We start from the raw sequence: 17,851 nt of genomic DNA, 5'->3' as shown, positions 1-17,851 counted from the left end.
TCTATTGCATGTATCTCAGTACTCTACTGCTTGGCTAGTAAAGGCCTTAGAGATTAAAGAATAATGAAGCCAGTAAAAGCCTTAGAGATGAAAGAATAATGATATGGCCCCCCTCTTCACCTGACTTAAACCCTACAGAAAACTTGTGAGCCCTTCTTAAAGGGAATCTGTCACCTATTTTTTTGCATATAAGATGCGGCCACCGCCATCGGGGGGGGGCTTATCTACAGTATTCTGTAATACTGTAGATAAGCCCCGATGGAGGTGGCCGCATCTTATATGTGAAAAAAATAGGTGACAGATTCCCTTTAAATGGGAGACTTACAGTGAAGGAAAACTGCTCTGAACAGTGTCTGGGAGGCTGTGGTTAGTGCTACACAAAAAGATGATCGTCAACAGATTAAGAAATGGATAGGTTCCATAGATGGAATGCTTATGACTTTGAAATGTAGGTGAAATGACCAGGAGCCCATTATCCTCCAGGGCTGCCATATTCCAGAGCTGCAGACACTCTGGAGAGCCCAGAATATGTTTTTGCATATTGTGAGTTGTTTGGTTATTATTCTCACTTTAACAGATGAAAACAAACAATTGAGATAGGAAAATACTTCTGCACACCATTAGGTGCCTAATAATTATGCCCACATAGATATTCTCCTAAGAAAGACAAAACCTCACTTTCTTAAATATTCTGGTTTCAGGTATATTAACTTTGTTTTTGTTCAATACTGAAATTAATCATGAAAAATACAAATGGCCTAATAACTGTGTTGGTCTTTGTATAAAGATTTATTTTCTGTAACGGGATGGCAATCTGCTTAGGTTGCCCTATACCCATGATTAGAGTGTGTGACTGTAGTTGTATACATAGATACCTGGTTAGGGGTCCACTCGGATGTGTTTCGCCGGTGCTGATCCCTTAGCTACACCTTTGTTGATGCGCAAATATGTGATGATGAGTAATGCATTTGAACAACTTACCTTCATCTTGTCAAACAACATGAGCTGATGGACTTTTGGACTGATATCTTGATCAGCTACGACATACAACATAAATACAACATTCAGCATGATGGCATTAAGTTCTTAGTGGTATTAGTATGCACATAGTGAAATCCCCAATAATCTGATGGCATCCCACAGAGCCCACAGTGGCCTCTACACTAGATATGCTCTTTAATAACATCTGGAATTAGGAGAATGTATCAATGACACATACAGTAGATTATGAACTTTGTCACTTACTTAATCGAGATTCTTCAAATGGCTCACTGACGCTTTGCTCGTAGCCTTCCTTCTTCCCTAGAAAAAGATCACTAGCCACAACTTTTAGCCGCATCTGCAGACATAGAAAATGAATCTATTCTATTGTCCAAATAAAACAAGAAATGATTGTTATTAACATATTGCAAATTTTAAAGACATAAAAACAGGGCGAATATCTGAAACTCAGATCTCTTTGCAAAGGTTGCAATGTACAATACAAAATAATATTGTGGTACCGTGTTAGCCAGAAAAAGGTTGCAAAAAGCTTTGGTGCGTGGGTAACTAAAAAAAAATGTGACACCAAGTTCTTTGTCTCTTTTGCAGAATTTTTCATCATTGATGAGAAATAAAAGCGCAGGCATGGAGAATGGATTTTCTTGTCAAAATTAATGACACCTGTGGGCGCAGTCAGACAGCCGTATTAATAGGTCTGAAATAAGACCGCAATGCTCGTACTGGCCTCGGCTCTCCCGACCCGAGCATGACAGCTGCACAGAAATATATGAAGCTGTCACGCTAGGGTTGGAAGAGCCAAATAATAAAAGACTGACTGGCACTTCCAAATCAGAAAACTTGGGTATACAGGTGCGAACTAGGAGCAGCCATCTCTATACATACCAAACAAATAAAGTTGCACTTTGCAGTGCTAAAGTATGTAAATATGTAATATATGAAATATGAATAGCATTACTGCTCTAGATAATAAGAAAAAATGGAGATACTTAGCACATAATTTGGCCAATTCAAGCATGCCCAGCAGCCAATAACAATGTGATCTCCGGTTTGCTGAGAACCTAGCTAGTGTGAACACCTCTGTTAGGCTAAATCCTGAATTTATGGGTAGGTAGGATTCTGTTGCAATTAATACCACCACAGGCTGGAGGGCGGAGTGCTCGGTCAGTGAGAGAGGACCCTGTCCGCGACGGCTCACAGCCTATACATGATACAAGAAATCCACAATGCAGAATTGAACAGAAACTGGAGGAGTGTCCAAAAAATGTGAATGGCTTTAAAATACACTAAAAATAAAAATTGAATGGCATGAAATAGCAGAAAGATTTAAAGGACAACTGCAGTGATGTAACCCATTCACCACTAGAGGTCAGGTTTTGTCCATGAAATGTCTCAGGCTAGTTTCACACTTGCTTTTTTTTGCAGCGCGTTTTTCCCGCAAAAAAACGCATTGAAAAAACGCATACATAAGCATACAACTGCTGCGTTTTTTTCAAGCATTTTTATGAGCATGCATGAAAAAAACGCAGCGTTTTTATGCGTTTGTATGCGTTTTTAGCGCGTTTTTACCGCGTTTGCGTTTTTTTCCAACATTTTTAGGTGGCCCCTCACACTACCCAAACCATGACTTTACTAACCCTAACCCTGACCCTAACCCTAACCCTGACCCTAACCCTAACCCTAACCCTGACCCTAACCCTTAACCAAATCATACTTAACCCTAACCCAAACCCTAAACCCTAACTAACCCTAACCCTAACCCTAACCCTAACCCTGACCCTAACCCTAACCCTAACCCTAACCCTAACCCTGACCCTAACCCTTAACAAAACCATACTTAACCCTAACCCTGACCCTAACCCTAACCCTAACCCTGACCCTAACCCTTAACCAAACCATACTTAACCCTAATCCTGACCCTAACCCTGACCCTAACCCTAACCCTAACCCTAACCCTGACCCTAACCCTTAACAAAACCATACTAACCCTAATCCTGACCCTAACCCTGACCCTAATCCTTAACAAAACCATACTTAACCCTAACCCTGACCCTAACCCTAACCCTGACCCTAACCCTAACCCTAACCCTAACCCTGACCCTAACCCTTAACAAAACCATACTTAACCCTAATCCTGACCCTAACCATGACCCTAATCCTTAACAAAACCATACTTAACCCTAATCCTGACCCTAACCCTGACCCTAACCCTAACCCTAACCCTGACCCTAACCCTAACCCTAACCCTGACCCTAACCCTTAACAAAACCATACTTAACCCTAATCCTGACCCTAACCATGACCCTAATCCTTAACAAAACCATACTTAACCCTAACCCTGACCCAAACCCCAACCCTAACCCTGACCCTGACCATAACCCTAACCCTAAACCCCCTTAACTAACCCTAACTCTAACCCAAACCCCTAAATTCCATGGTTTAAAAAAAAAAACGCATATGCAAAAAAAATGCATACATGAGCATGCCAGTGCGCACATATGCGCATCCATAATGGCCATTTTTAGCGCAAAACGTGCGCATATGTGCGCATGCGCTTTTTTGCAGGGCCAAAAAATGCAACATGCTGCGTCTGGAAAATCCCAACGCACACCCCAAAAAAACGCAGCGCATGAAAATCGCATACATGCGCTTACCAGCGCGCAGGTATGCGCACCCATGTTAAATATAGGGGAAAAAACGCATGCGCAGGTGTGCGTTTTTTTCCAGCGCTAAAAAACGCAAATGTGAAACCAGCCTCAATAATACAACTCACAGGAAACTGCTAAGCACAAACCTCTACACAATTACAAGTAAAACTGCTCAAAGTAAAGTCACAGGACCTTCAGCGCATAACGTAGCTGCAAACCAATTATTGATCTGGTTAGGAGCAAACCCAGATAGCTGTGTTCTCCTTGAAGGTACTATTTTCTGAAATACTACCTGTACCACTTGCCACACCAGAGAGTATGCGGGAGATTATTACTATTTATTTTTACAGCACCAGAGAATATCCTCATAAAGCAAATAGATGAAGCTGCGACTCAAGGAGAAGTCATTATTATGGGGGACTTCAACTACCCTGAAATACATTGGGGAACCGAAACCTGCAGTTCCAGCAAAGGTAATAGGTTTCTGACAACGATGAGAGACAATTACCTTTCACAACTGGTTCAGGACCCAACAAGAGGGGGGGACCCCTAGACCTAATATTAACCAACAGGCCAGACCGCATATCAAATTTAAGGGTTGAGGGTCACTTGGGTAATAGTGATCACAAATTAATAAGTTTTCATGCATCCTTTAATAAGATGTGTAGTAGAGGGGTTACAAGGACACTAAACTTCAGGAAGGCAAATTTGCAACAGATGAGAGATGATCTTGGTGCAATTAACTGGGACGATATCCTGAGACATAAAAATACACAAAGAAAATGGGAGACGTTTATTAGCATCCTGAATAGGACCTGTGCACAATATATACCGTATGGGAATAAACATGCTAGAAATAGGAGGAAACCACTATGGCTAAATAGAGCTGTAAGGGGTGCAATAAGAGATAAAAATAAAGCATTTAGAGATTTAAAGCAAGTAGGTAGTGATGAGGCATTAAATAAATACAGAAAATTAAATAAATTCTGTAAAAAGCAAATCAAGACAGCAAAGATTGAGACAGAGAGACTCATTGCCAGAGAAAGTAAAAATAATCCCAAAATATTCTTTAACTACATAAATAGTAAGAAGCTAAAAAATGATAGTGTTGGCCTCCTTAAAAATAGTCTGGGTGAAATGGTGGATGAGGAAAAAGCCAATATGCTAAATGACTTTTTTTTCAACAGTATTTACACAAGTAAAATCCCATGACGGATGACATGATCAGGGATAAAAATTCTCCATTAAATGTCACCTGCTTAACCCAGCAGGAGGTACGGCGGCGTCTAAAAATCACTAAAATTGACAAATCCCTGGGCTCGGATGGGATACACCCCCGAGTACTGCAGGAATTAAGCACAGTCATAGATAGACCATTATTTTTAATCTTTAAAGATTCCATAATAACAGGGTCTGTACCACAGGACTGGCGTATAGCAAACGTGGTGCCAATATTCAAAAAGGGGACAAAAGCTGAACTTGGAAATTATAGGCCAGTAAGTTTAACCTCAACTGTGGGTAACATCCTGGAGGATTTTCTAATAGATACTATACTGGAGTATCTAGAGAAGAATAACCTCATGACCCACTATCAACATGGGTTTACAAGGGACCGTTCCTGTCAGACTAATCTGATAAGCTTTTATGAAGAGGTAAGTTCAGGACTGGACCAAGGGAATGCAGTGGACGTGGTGTACATGGACTTTTCAAAACCTTTTGATACGGTGCCACACAAAAGGTTGATACATAAAATGAGAACAATGGGGATAGGGGAAAATATGTGTAGGTGGGTTAAGAGCTGGCTCAGGGATAGGAAACAAAGGGTGGTTATTAATGGAGCACACTCGGACTGGGTCACGGTTAGCAGTGGGGTACCACAGGGGTCAGTTTTGGGCCTGCTTCTTTTTAACATATTTATTAATGACCTTGTAGGGGGCATAGAGAGTAGAATTTCAATATTTGCAGATGACACTAAACTCTGCAGGGTAATCAATACAGAGGAGGACAATTTTATATTACAGGAGGATTTATGTAAACTAGAAGCTTGGGCTGATAAATGGCAAATGAGCTTTAATGGGGATAAATGTAAGGTCATGCACTTGGGTAGAACGAACAAGATGTATAATTATGTGCTTAATTGTAAAACACTGGGCAAAACTGTCACTGAAAAAGACCTGGGTGTATGGGTGGACGGCAAACTCACATTTAGTGGCCAGCGTCAGGCAGATGCTGCAAAGGCAAATAAAATAATGGGCTGCATTAAAAGAGGCATAGATGCTCATGAGGAGAAAATAATTTTACCTCTATATAAGTCACTAGTGCGACCACACTTAGAATACTGTGTACAGTTCTGGTCTCCGGTGTATAAGAAAGACATAGCTGAACTGGAGCGGGTGCAGAAAAGAGCGACCAAGGTTATTAGGGAACTAGGGGGTCTGCAATACCAAGACAGGTTATTACACTTGGGGTTATTTAGTTTGGAAAATTGAAGGCTTAGGGGTGATCTTATTACAATGTATAAATATATGCGGGGACAATACAAAGACCTTTCTAATGATCTTTTTACTCTTAGACCTGTGACGGGGACAAGGGGGCATCCTCTACGTCTGGAGGAAAGAAGGTTTAAGCATACTCACAGATGCGGATTCTTTACTGTAAGAGCAGTGAGACTATGGAACTCTGTGCCATTTGATGTTGTAATGAGTGATTCCCTACTAAAATTTAAGAAGGGACTGGATGCCTTTCTTGAAAAGTATAATATTACCGGGTATATACACTAGTTTCCTTAATATTGCGTTGATCCAGGGAGCTAGTCTGATTGCCGTATGTGGAGTCGGGAAGGAATTTTTTCCCCAATGTGAAGCTTACTGTTTGCCACATGGTTTTTTTTTTGCCTTCCTCTGGATCAACATGTTAGGGCAAGTTAGGATAGGATATGGGTTGAACTAGATGGACTTAAAGTCTTCCTTCAACCTTAATAACTATGTTACTATGTTACCATTGATTTCATGATGCTGCACATTAGAAGGGGTTACACGCAAATATAAATTAAAGTACAAACTAACAATGACAGACTGGTACAGAAGAGGGCCCTTCTCTTGCGGCCTTACACTCTACAGGATGATGTAGACAGTAGTTGGTGGGTGTGCAGCAGTTGCAGTGGTGGTGAGATGGCAGTGGGGTCATTGCAGGTTGAATGAATAAGTGGTTCAGGAATTGGTGTAGGAAGACGGGTTTTGGGTCCCTGAAGAACTGGGCTGACATTTCTGTTGGCTACAGGCGTTACACTAAGGATGAGCTGCACCACAATGGGGAGGGTGCAGCTGTGCTGGGGAAAGAATGGCTAAAAATTTGAAGGAATCAGGCTCCACAATCATGGGGAAGACTGCTGACTTGACAGATGTCCAGAAGGCAGTCATTTCCACACTCCACAAGGAGGATGAGCTACAAAAGGTCAATGCTAAAGAAGCTGGCTGTTCACAGAGAGCTGTATCCAAGCATATTAATAAAAAATTGAGTGGAAGGAAAAAGTTTGGTAGAAAAAGGTGCACAAGCAACTGGGATAACTGCAGTGTTGAAAGGATGGTTAAGAAAAGGCCATTCAAAAGTTTGGGGATTCACAATGAGTGGACTGCTGCTGGAGTCATTGCTTCAAGAGCCATCACACAGAGAACTGTCCAGCACATGGGCTACAAGTGTCGCGTTCCTTGTGTCAAGCCACTCATGACCAATAGACAGTGCCAGAAGCATCTACCCTGGTTCAAGGAGAAAAAGAATTGGATTGTTGCTCAGTGGTCCAAGGTGTTGCTTTCAGATGAAAGTAAGTTTTGCATTTCATTTGGAATTCAAGGTCCCAGAGTCTGGAGGAAGAGTGGAGAGGTACACAATCCAAGCTGCTTGAAGTCTGTTTTGAAGTTTCCACAATCAGTGATGGTTTGGGGAGCCATGTCATCTGATAGTGTAGGTCCACTGAGTTTTATCAAGACCAAAATCAGCGCAGCCGTCTACCAGGAAGTTTTACAGCACTTCATGCTTCCCTCTGCCGACAAGCTTTTTGGAGATGGAAATTTCATTCTCCAGCAGGACTTGGCACCTGTCCACACTGTCAAAAGTACCAATACCTGGTTTAAAAACAATAGTATCACTATGCTTGATTGGCCAGCAAACTCACCTGACCTTAACCCCATATAGAATCTATGGGGAATTGTCAAGAGGAAGATGAGAGACACCAGACCTAACAACGCAGATGAGCTGAAGGCTGCTATCAAAGCAACCTGGGCTTCCATAACACCTCAGCAGTGCCACAGGCTGATCGCCTCCATGTCACACCGCATTGATGCAGTAATTGATGCAAAAGGAGCACCAACCAAATATTGAGTGCATTTACTGAACATACATTTCAGTAAGCCAACATTTCGGATTTTAAAATAATTTTTCAAGCTGGTCTTATAAAGTATTCGAATTTAATGAGATAATGACTTTTATGTTTTCATTGGCTGTAAGCCATAATCTTCAAAATTGAAACAACAAAAAACTGACTGGCACATCCAAACTAGTCTAAATAGGTGCATACCAAGAGCAGCTACCTCCATATACAATATAAGAAAAAAAGTAGCACTCTGTCGTGCACTGCTAAAGCATGTCAATGTGAAATACATGAAATATGAATAGCAATATGGCTTTTGTATATTAGGAAAAAAATGAATGCGATGCTTTGTACAAAATTTGGCCAAATAGTGTCTGCCCATCAACCATTGTAAAGGTGGTCTCAAAGACTGATGGATTCCTAACCAATGTGAATACTTCTCTTAGGCTGATGTCTGAATTCCTGATGACTGGGTAACGGGAACTTCTGACTGGATATAAGGCAGCCGACGCCCTTCTGAGTCGCTGGTGATTTCTCTGCCGGATTCTTGGAGACCAGTCTGATTCCTGCTTCCCAAAGATAAGTTTTTGCTCTGCTATTGAACTTATTAGTTTTGGTTTTGTGTACTTTGTTTTTTGGAGTTCAGCCATCCCCGGCCGGGGGTGTGCTGGATTCTTTTTCCTTGATCAGTGTTCTCTTTTGCTCTGCTTCCAGAATATTCTGAGTGCTGATATAGAGTTTGAAGTCTAGTGACTTCAGGGTCCTTTTTGCTTATCAGTTGTGTTGGTAATATTTTTAGCAGGGTTTTCTCGGATTGCAGACAGCAGCTTTTCTGTCCTGTCCTTTTTAGTTAGCTTGGGCCCCATCGTTTGCTCATCCTATCTTTCTATCTGCGTTTGTGCTTTCATCTTGCTTCACCGTCATTATATGTTGGGGGCTGCCTATTGCTTTGGGGTCTGCTCTGGGGAAGTCAGTTTTTCCCTTTTCTCTCTTTAGGCTTATGTAGATCTCCGGCTGTGACGATGTGTCTAGGATCACCATAGGAACACTCCACGGCTACTGCTAGTTGTGTGATAGGATTAGGGGTCTGCAATCCGCTAGTTTCCAACCTCTCTGATTTTCTGGGCTGAGCTTGTGTTTTGTTTTTTCCTCCTCGGTGACTCAATCATAACAGGCGGAGTTCAATGAGGGCCTAGATGCCTTTCTTGAAAAATTTAATATTACAGGTTATGAATACTAGATTCTGTGATGGGGCGTTAATCCAGGGAACTACTCTGATTGCCATATGTAAAATCAGGAAGGAATTTCCTTCTAATATGCTGCTATTAGCATCTACATCATGGATTTTTTGCCTTCCTCTGGACCAACATGTTAGGCTATAGATTTAACTTGACAGATTTATGTCTACCTTCAACCTAAAAAACTATGAAACTTTTCCAAGGACAGGTTTGCTGACCGATTGGTGTCCAATTACTGGGACCCAAACCGATCATCAAATTTTACCTATGTTACAAAATAGTGCAGCATCTCTGACAGTCGACTACTACTCCGTTCATTCTCTATGGGGCTGCGGAAAGAGGGCAGTCCCATAGGCATTGGGTAGAGCGCAGGTTGCACATTTTGCTGCTCCATTCTGAAGGGGATAAAAAGTTCCCTGTTCTGGGGTTAGGAGGGCTGTGGAGTCTGAGTCGTGGAGTCAGAGTCGGACTCAGTGCTCATTTTGGTGGAGTCGGAGTCGGTATAAAATGGACCGACTCCTAAAATATATAATAAATTGGATACAGTAGTTCAATGCAGAATGTGCTGAATATTTTTTTCATAGGAATTTGGGAAGGTTATGAAATGTCCTATAAATGGCTGTTCTATTTCTGATCTAAGGCTACATTCACACAACAACAGGTTCTTGCTATTGTAACAGACAATGCTTCAAACATGATAAGTACAATTAAACTGATGAATGAGAGTAATGAACAACAGCTAGAAGAAAATTTAGGATTCAGTGTGTTTGAGATGAAAGGCCACAGTGCTGTTAATGTAACGGAGGAACAAACAGATATTACAACAGAAGAACAGCAAAATTATACTTTAGAAATAGATGATCTTGTTGAAGGTGCTTCAAAACAATTTCATATTCATCACATGCGCTGTGTTGTGCACACGCTGCAGCTGGCAATAAGAGATAGTCTGCAAGAGGGACATGCTGGAAATCTGATTGGAAAAGTGAGAAAATTGGTTATTGCCGCCACAACCCCTAAAATTGATTCTATCTTGAAGAGACATGCTGGGAAAGGGCCAATTGTTGATCAAGCCACTCGGAGGGGCAGCACTTATTGAGTGATTGCTTGAACTAAAACCGTTTCTTATAGATATGACAAACCCTCAGGTAACCCTAACTGAAGGTTAATGGACACAGGTGGCTGAATTGAAGGAATTGCTTAATCACCCATTTACAGTGACTAAAAAATTACAAGCTGAAGATTTAACTCCTGGCATTTTCATAAGGGAGTGGAAGAACTTGCTATTTTGCCTGTCCCAAAGAGGAGGTTTAATTGTAGATGGCATTTCTGCTTCAATGAAATGGAGAGAGACACAGCTATTGGAAAATAAAATTTTTCTGACAGCTGTTTATGTGGACCCAACAGCTTACTAAAGGAAAAGAAGCTCTGACTGAGGTAGCAGTTAGGATGAGTGGCCTACAGGAGGACTGCCAGGCGCAAGAGGACTTGGGTCCTGACAGTGTTACTGCTGCCATATCTTCATCCTCATCAGATGAGGCGTTTGACTTTGACAAGTATTTGGATGACATGGAGCATGCAAAGCGTTGCCGCAAGGAAAAAGATTTCACTCCGTCTCCTATAGCAAGCAGATTAGCCATATTTCAGCAAAATGTTTCACTTGCCCTCAAAGAAATAGAAAAATTCAACTGTTCATCAAAACTGACTGTGCATGAGGCAATTAATTTACACCCGGAAATTGTTAGAGATGTTGCCCACGTGGTTACGGCTTTGCCTCCAACCCAAGTTAGTGTAGAGAGGTTGTTCTCTGGCCTTAAAATTATTAGGTCAGATTTGAGGTCATCTATGAAGGAGGATCTGATGAAGGCAATTCTATTTCTTAGAACAAATTCATAGACTGCGCAAATGTTATTTAGTATGTTTTTGTTGAAAACTGTTTTTTGCCACTTACATAGTTTATTGCATAGTATTATCTATACTGTATATATACAATATATATATATATGTAATTGATATTACATAGTGTATTACATATTTACAATTTATTAGAGTTTTTGTTTTCTAAAGTTGTATTCCAATAAATATATATTATGTTCTATCTAAATATCTTGATTATTTTATCATAAAAATGATTAAATGTCTGATGTTCACATTGTACTACAATAAATGTTTCACTTAAATATAAGCAATATATGTCGGAGTCGGAGTCGGCGTAAAGGAAATTGAGGAGTCAGAGTCGCAGGTTTGGCTTACCGACTCCACAGCCCTGGTTAGGACAGCAAGAGAGTTAATAATAACTTTTCAGGTAGTCAAAGGAACTAAAGTGATTGACTCCCTGTTAAGCCACTAACTACTGAAATCTGCAAGTTAACTTCTCCCCCCCTCATTCTGTAGGCTATTGAGACATGAAAATATTGTATCATCTGCTATTTCAAAGGGAAGACAATCATAAGTAAATGACTTTGCTGTCTGGGATGATGCAGGGTCATTGTAATGTAGAAAAGCTATAGTAAGCAAGCAAACAAGCCATCCTGTGGTCATAGGGTGTCCCTTTCCCCTTCTGAGCCCTTTTGCCCCAGGTCTGGTTACCTTACCTGTTCTGTTCTTTGAGGAGTAATTGATCTGCAGTATTTCCTCACCAAGTTTCTGATGCAAAGTTTATGCAGCAATTCTGAGGTCTGTAACGAGGGGGAAAACTTTCACGAAAAATGTTTTGGGAATATGACTCGCTCCAGTTTTTCAATTTACCCACTATAGTTCTGACCACCCAACTGTAGATATCCTTGATCTTCCCCTATTTTGAGTGCCCTATGTAACACAATAGAAGTCTACATATTCATTGTCAGCTTCTTCACAGTCCCTGTTGTCCCTGTTTCATTTAGCGGTTTCCAGAATTCTTTTTGAAATTACGTTGTTGCCTTGGCTCTCTATAGACTCATCTCAACAATATGTCTATAATTTTATGATTTTTTTCCTACCTTTTTCATAGCAATTGGTGGTTGTAGCCAAGTCTTGTCAAGGACATTTTTAGGCACGTGGTCTTTTAGCCTCACGAGGTAGTTGTAATGCATCATGGAACTATATTCTTTGCTTTTAATGCTGGGCTTTTTATTCCGGTTTATGAAACCACTTATGAATCTAAAAATTAAGGACAAGCCTATTTACAAAGCTCTGTATGTTGCATGAAGCTGATGCGTACAATTAGCATTTGGCTTTAAAGTGGCTCTGTCACCAGAATATTGCCATATTTAAGGGCAACATATTATAGGGACAGGTAAGGTAAAGCTGCCCAAAACATATTGTGCTGTTTGGCAAATGAAAGTGTTGGCCTCTGTATTCAAGAGAAGATCGCTCTACCTGCGGTGACGATGGAAGAGCGGTTCCAATCCTGGAGGTATTTTTTTTATTTTCTCACCTCCATGGGACAATTAATGAGGGGTTGTCTAGTAATGGAAGCCCCTTTAAAATGTCAAATGCTTTAATGCCAACTCATTGATAAATTCAGTGATGAACAATATACAATAACCAGAATGCTGACCTAACATTTAATTTAATTATCTTTTATGTTTCTTACTTCCGTATTACTTGTGCAGCCCATGCCCGCTTCTTGGCAGCCTTGCGGGCCATAGCTCCTCTCCATAGTGATTCCAGTTTGATGGCTATAAGAAGTAATAGAAATAGGTGAAGCAATAATTACACTGTACAGATCCAGAAGTGATAGAATTCAAGGCTGTAAATGTGTCATTGCATTACCTTCAGTACCCATGGATTTATTTAGTGAACAGCTATATTATTTCATTAAGTCAATAGTTTACCTAAAATCATAAAAGTATCAATAAATATAATTTTTATTTAATGTTTTTAATGGGTTACTGTCCTACCATAAAACTTTGGACATGTCACAAAAATGTTGATTTATTGAAGGTCAAAGTCCTAAAATCTGAGACTGTGGGCAAAACATTCTACAAAATTTCAGCACAAATTTCTGGCACAATGGGACATTACTAAAAGTAAGACTCAGACTTTATGGGTTGGGTGTGTAGTAAGGGCCAGATTGTGGGGTGGTCCACTGCTTACCACGCACAGACGACACAGAGACGAGACGGAGGCAGATTTTCGGGTACAAAAGGTCCGAGTTTATTGGCCGTCCTCCTGACGACCGTAGCAATACACCGCAGCACCTTTACAGTTCTCCATATTCAGGCCCGAGTACCTGCACCTTCCTTCTGTCGTACTGATGTTCTCTCGCAGCTCTTTCACTGGGGCTGCCATAGGCCTATCTACCACCAGCGCTTCACCAGTCCGAGGTCGTCGTCAATTTGGTACCCCCGGGGCCTCATCTGTTCTGCGGTTCTTCGTGTGGGGCCACCCCCCTGATTTCTTTTCTCCTCAGTCCCCTGGTCGAGCTCTCCACTGCTGTTCGTTCTCCTTCACTGTCTCTTCTCCTCCTGAGCTCCTCCTCCCGGGACTGGAACCCTCTCCTGTCCTATTTATCTCCCTCCTCGGGAATTTCCCTCCTGGGTTCCTATCTCTCCACCCCCCATGACTAAGCGTTTTTGTAGCCTTAAGCTGCTGTCAAGGCCTGTTCTCATGCTCCCCCTGCCATCTTGTGGTCAAACTTCGGTACTGCACTCCTATTCCATTTTCCCCAGCTGTTTCCCTTCTATTATGACAAACGTCCATCTATAGTGCACCAACTGTCCCTCCTCCCTACAGATAAGTCCGTCCGTCAGGTCACCTTCCCTACACTCCCCCTTCCTTTTGTCTATTGTCATCCTCGACAATCGTATTCCCTACCTTCATCGTCCTGAAGCTTGTCTACTGTCTGTTATCAGACCGGTTGTTGGGCCAAACCCGCCCTACGCGGGGGGCCGAACCAAACCGGGAGCACCATGCTCCGAGCAGCCTACAGCTACCCGCCGGCATGCACGCCACATGACAACTTCTTTCAGGTTGACTAGGTCCCGGACTACTCTACAGCGTGAACCTCCCACTACTCTCCCCTTCTGTCACCTTCAACTGTCCGGAACGCCATGACCGAGGCCGTACGCCTAGCAGGTCATCGTCAGCGTCCGCCTATACTTCTGGGGTGTCCGTGGTATCGGGAACCTGACTGAAGGACCACTGTCTGGTTCAATACCTTTCGTCTCTCTGTCCTTTAATTTAAAAAAGTCATGGTCGGCGTCTTCGTTACACCTCGTACCCGGGACCTGTTGAACATTTTCCACAGACAACATTTTTCACAGATAACATTTTAAACCAACTGTATACACTAGACATAGCATTAACTATCCATGCAAAGAGAAAAGGTCGCACTCATCGAGATGGAAGTTTCACTGATTTATTGACATATCATAAACATGTCAAGTCGGGGGAGTGACATAAGGAGTGCAAGAAAGGCTGACAACGGCCATTTCGCGCTGCTCGAGCGCTTCAACGGGTCAAACAGTGGGGGGAAGTGCCGGGTTCATATGCAAATCACATCACTCCGTACCTCCTCCCTCCACAGCTGCTGTCTAAATGACATTGGTGAATTAAAAACATGCTGAGATGCATTACAACATACAAAAGTATAAATACAACTTACTGCACAAGCAGAAAAAATGGTTACATCGAGAGATAAATTACAATGCATATTCATATATCGAAGACTACTGTTATTTTCATATGTCGAAAACTACTATTTCTTTCTTTTTTTTTTTCTTATGGAAAACATCTACAATCATATGTATTCAGAGACCAAACTGTCTCACTATTATTATAATGAACTATTAATATAATCACAGAAAGAAAAAAGAAAAAAAAAAAAAATTTTCAAAAAAATTCTCCCAAAAAAATTTCTTTCAAAAAATTTTTTTTTCAAAATTTTTTTTTCTTTCCTGAAATAAAAAATACAAATTGTGTGCAACTTAATATCTGTTTTTTCATAAACGACTATGTACATGCATAGCTGTGTCTTGTTATGGATAAACACAAAAATGGACTATCAATGACAAATCTCAATCCTAGCTGACAGAAACCGCTGCACTGAAAACGCACAGTGTATATGTGCACATATACTAAACAAACAAAAAACAAGTCACTAAACGATTCAAATGTTACGGGAAAGAAAACCCACCAAATTCAAAAAGATGTCTTTGCCTCAAATATGTGAAAGTTCATCAAACTGCGATAAGAGACTCCAGAAAAAAGGTACCAGCCAGAAAAGCCACATGTATACATATGTGACCTAGTTCTCCTATCAACATCAAGGGAAATGAGGGAAAATATAAACTCCTTCATAAAAAAACAGCCATGTCTATTCTATCATTAAAGCCCAGCGGACCTGTCGCCTGTGTATTCATAATCCACCTGGATTCTCGTTTTAATAAAATTTTGTTTAAATGCCCTCCCTGCGGCGGTAAAACCACCTTCTCGATTCCTGCAAAGGAGAGAACATTAGGGTCATTTCCATGTGCATCTCTTACATGGTTAATTAAACGTGGGACTCCTTTTCCCGTTCTAATGGACTTAAAATGCTCACGAAAACGAATGTATAGCGGACGTATGGTTTTACCTATGTAGAAAAACCGACAAGTGCAAAAAATCACATAGACTACATGGTCTGTCTTGCATGTGATCAAATCTGTTACTGTATGCGTGACCGCGCCCATGTGTAGTGTACGATCAGTACGATGAAATTTACAATAAGGACAATGGCCACACCTATAATTCCCTTGTGGTGTTCCTTTACTCAGCCAAGTGTCACGCTTAGTGACGATCCGATTCTTAACCAAAATATCTCTAATTCTTGTACTCCGCTTGCATGAGACGAGGGGCCCTCTAGATACTATGTCGCTGTGGCTGTTTTTTTATGAAGGAGTTTATATTTTCCCTCATTTCCCTTGATGTTGATAGGAGAACTAGGTCACATATGTATACATGTGGCTTTTCTGGCTGGTACCTTTTTTCTGGAGTCTCTTATCGCAGTTTGATGAACTTTCACATATTTGAGGCAAAGACATCTTTTTGAATTTGGTGGGTTTTCTTTCCCGTAACATTTGAATCGTTTAGTGACTTGTTTTTTGTTTGTTTAGTATATGTGCACATATACATTGTGCGTTTTCAGTGCAGCGGTTTCTGTCCGCTAGGATTGAGATTTGTCATTGATAGTCCATTTTTGTGTTTATCCATAACAAGACACAGCTATGCATGTACATAGTCGTTTATGAAAAAACAGATATTAAGTTGCACACAATTTGTATTTTTTATTTCAGGAAAGAAAAAATTTTTTTGAAAGAAATTTTTTTGGGAGAATTTTTTTGAAAAATTTTTTTTTTTTTTTTCTTTCTGTGAGTATATTAATAGTTCATTATAATAATAGTGAGACAGTTTGGTCTCTGAATACATATGATTGTAGATGTTTTCCATAAGAAAAAAGAAAAGAAAGAAATAGTAGTTTTCGACATATGAAAATAACAGTAGTCTTCGATATATGAATATGCATTGTAATTTATCTCTCGATGTAACCATTTTTTCTGCTTGTGCAGTAAGTTGTATTTATGCTTTTGTATGTTGTAATGCATCTCAGCATGTTTTTAATTCACCAATGTCATTTAGACAGCAGCTGTGGAGGGAGGAGGTACGGAGTGATGTGATTTGCATATGAACCCGGCACTTCCCCCCACAGTTTGACCCGTTGAAGCGCTCGAGCAGCGCGAAACGGCCTTTGTCAGCCTTTCTTGCACTCCTTATGTCACTCCCCCGACTTGACATGTTTATGATATGTCAATAAATCAGTGAAACTTCCATCTCGATGAGTGCGACCTTTTCTCTTTGCATGGATTCCCGGGATTGACTGTTTCCAGGTCTGGCACCCGAGATTCCCAGCTGCTGGGCTTCTGTATGCCGCACATCATTTGAAGTCACACGGTAACAGCGGTGCCGTCCGCTTTTTTCTTGAGTTTTGTGATTTAATATTGGACTAGTTCCAGAACTGTGCACGCTTGTTTTGCCTTTTACAGTGATGTTTTAACGGCTTGAACATTATATATAACCATGTCAGTTAACATGGAGTCAGAATTAACCACACTGGGCAGTAACCTGCAAGCAGGTCGGGAGGATGTGGACAATTATTTTAAGGAGTGCGAAACTTGTGATGAGGTGCAAACTTTAAGCACAAAATCATTAGAGTTTAAACTCATGAATTTTGCTGAGAGAGAGATAAAATTGTTTTGGACTAATAATTCATTAAAGTCATACAGCGATTGTGGACGAGTACCACGAGGACTACGAGTATGGAAAGATATTTCTAATTTTAGTGATAACACTTCGTTCCGTACAGAATGGGAGAAGATTTTATTGAAATGCTCACAGGATTTGTTGCAACTAGTTTTGGCCACGAATTTACATAATTATGAGACAGTAAAACATGATCTTGTTAAAGCACAAGAGGAATTAAAATCCAGACTGACAGACAATCAGTGGACATTGTTTAATAAAAAGATGGACAGTAAACTTCTACCGATACAGGCGGAAATTAAATCAAGAAAACGTGATAAATTTCTACGGGACAAAAATGATTTCGCCAGTGGTCAGATTTTTAATTGGAATAAACAACGATC

The 17,851-nt window shown here is 40.8% G+C and overlaps 1 protein-coding gene across 1 annotated transcript in view; it reads right to left on the bottom strand.

Moving 5' to 3' along the window:
- Positions 1–17,851, bottom strand: part of MYO1H (myosin IH) — a 179,553-nt gene that overhangs the window by 37,381 nt on the left and 124,321 nt on the right. Inside the window, exons 22-26 of the mRNA XM_073582611.1 lie at positions 12,823–12,907; positions 12,227–12,386; positions 11,843–11,926; positions 1,246–1,339; positions 982–1,037 (exon numbers count right to left, since the gene is read on the bottom strand). Of these exons, the coding sequence (XP_073438712.1) occupies positions 982–1,037; positions 1,246–1,339; positions 11,843–11,926; positions 12,227–12,386; positions 12,823–12,907 (479 nt within the window). The remainder of the gene's footprint in view (positions 1–981; positions 1,038–1,245; positions 1,340–11,842; positions 11,927–12,226; positions 12,387–12,822; positions 12,908–17,851) is intronic.

This window comes from Dendrobates tinctorius, unplaced genomic scaffold (genome assembly GCF_039654945.1).
Source record: "Dendrobates tinctorius isolate UK_male_01 unplaced genomic scaffold, ASM3965494v1 ptg000073l, whole genome shotgun sequence".
Classification (NCBI taxonomy): Eukaryota; Metazoa; Chordata; class Amphibia; order Anura; family Dendrobatidae; genus Dendrobates; species Dendrobates tinctorius.
Note: the sequence above shows the minus strand (reverse complement) of the source record. Positions and strands in the feature narration are given on the sequence as shown.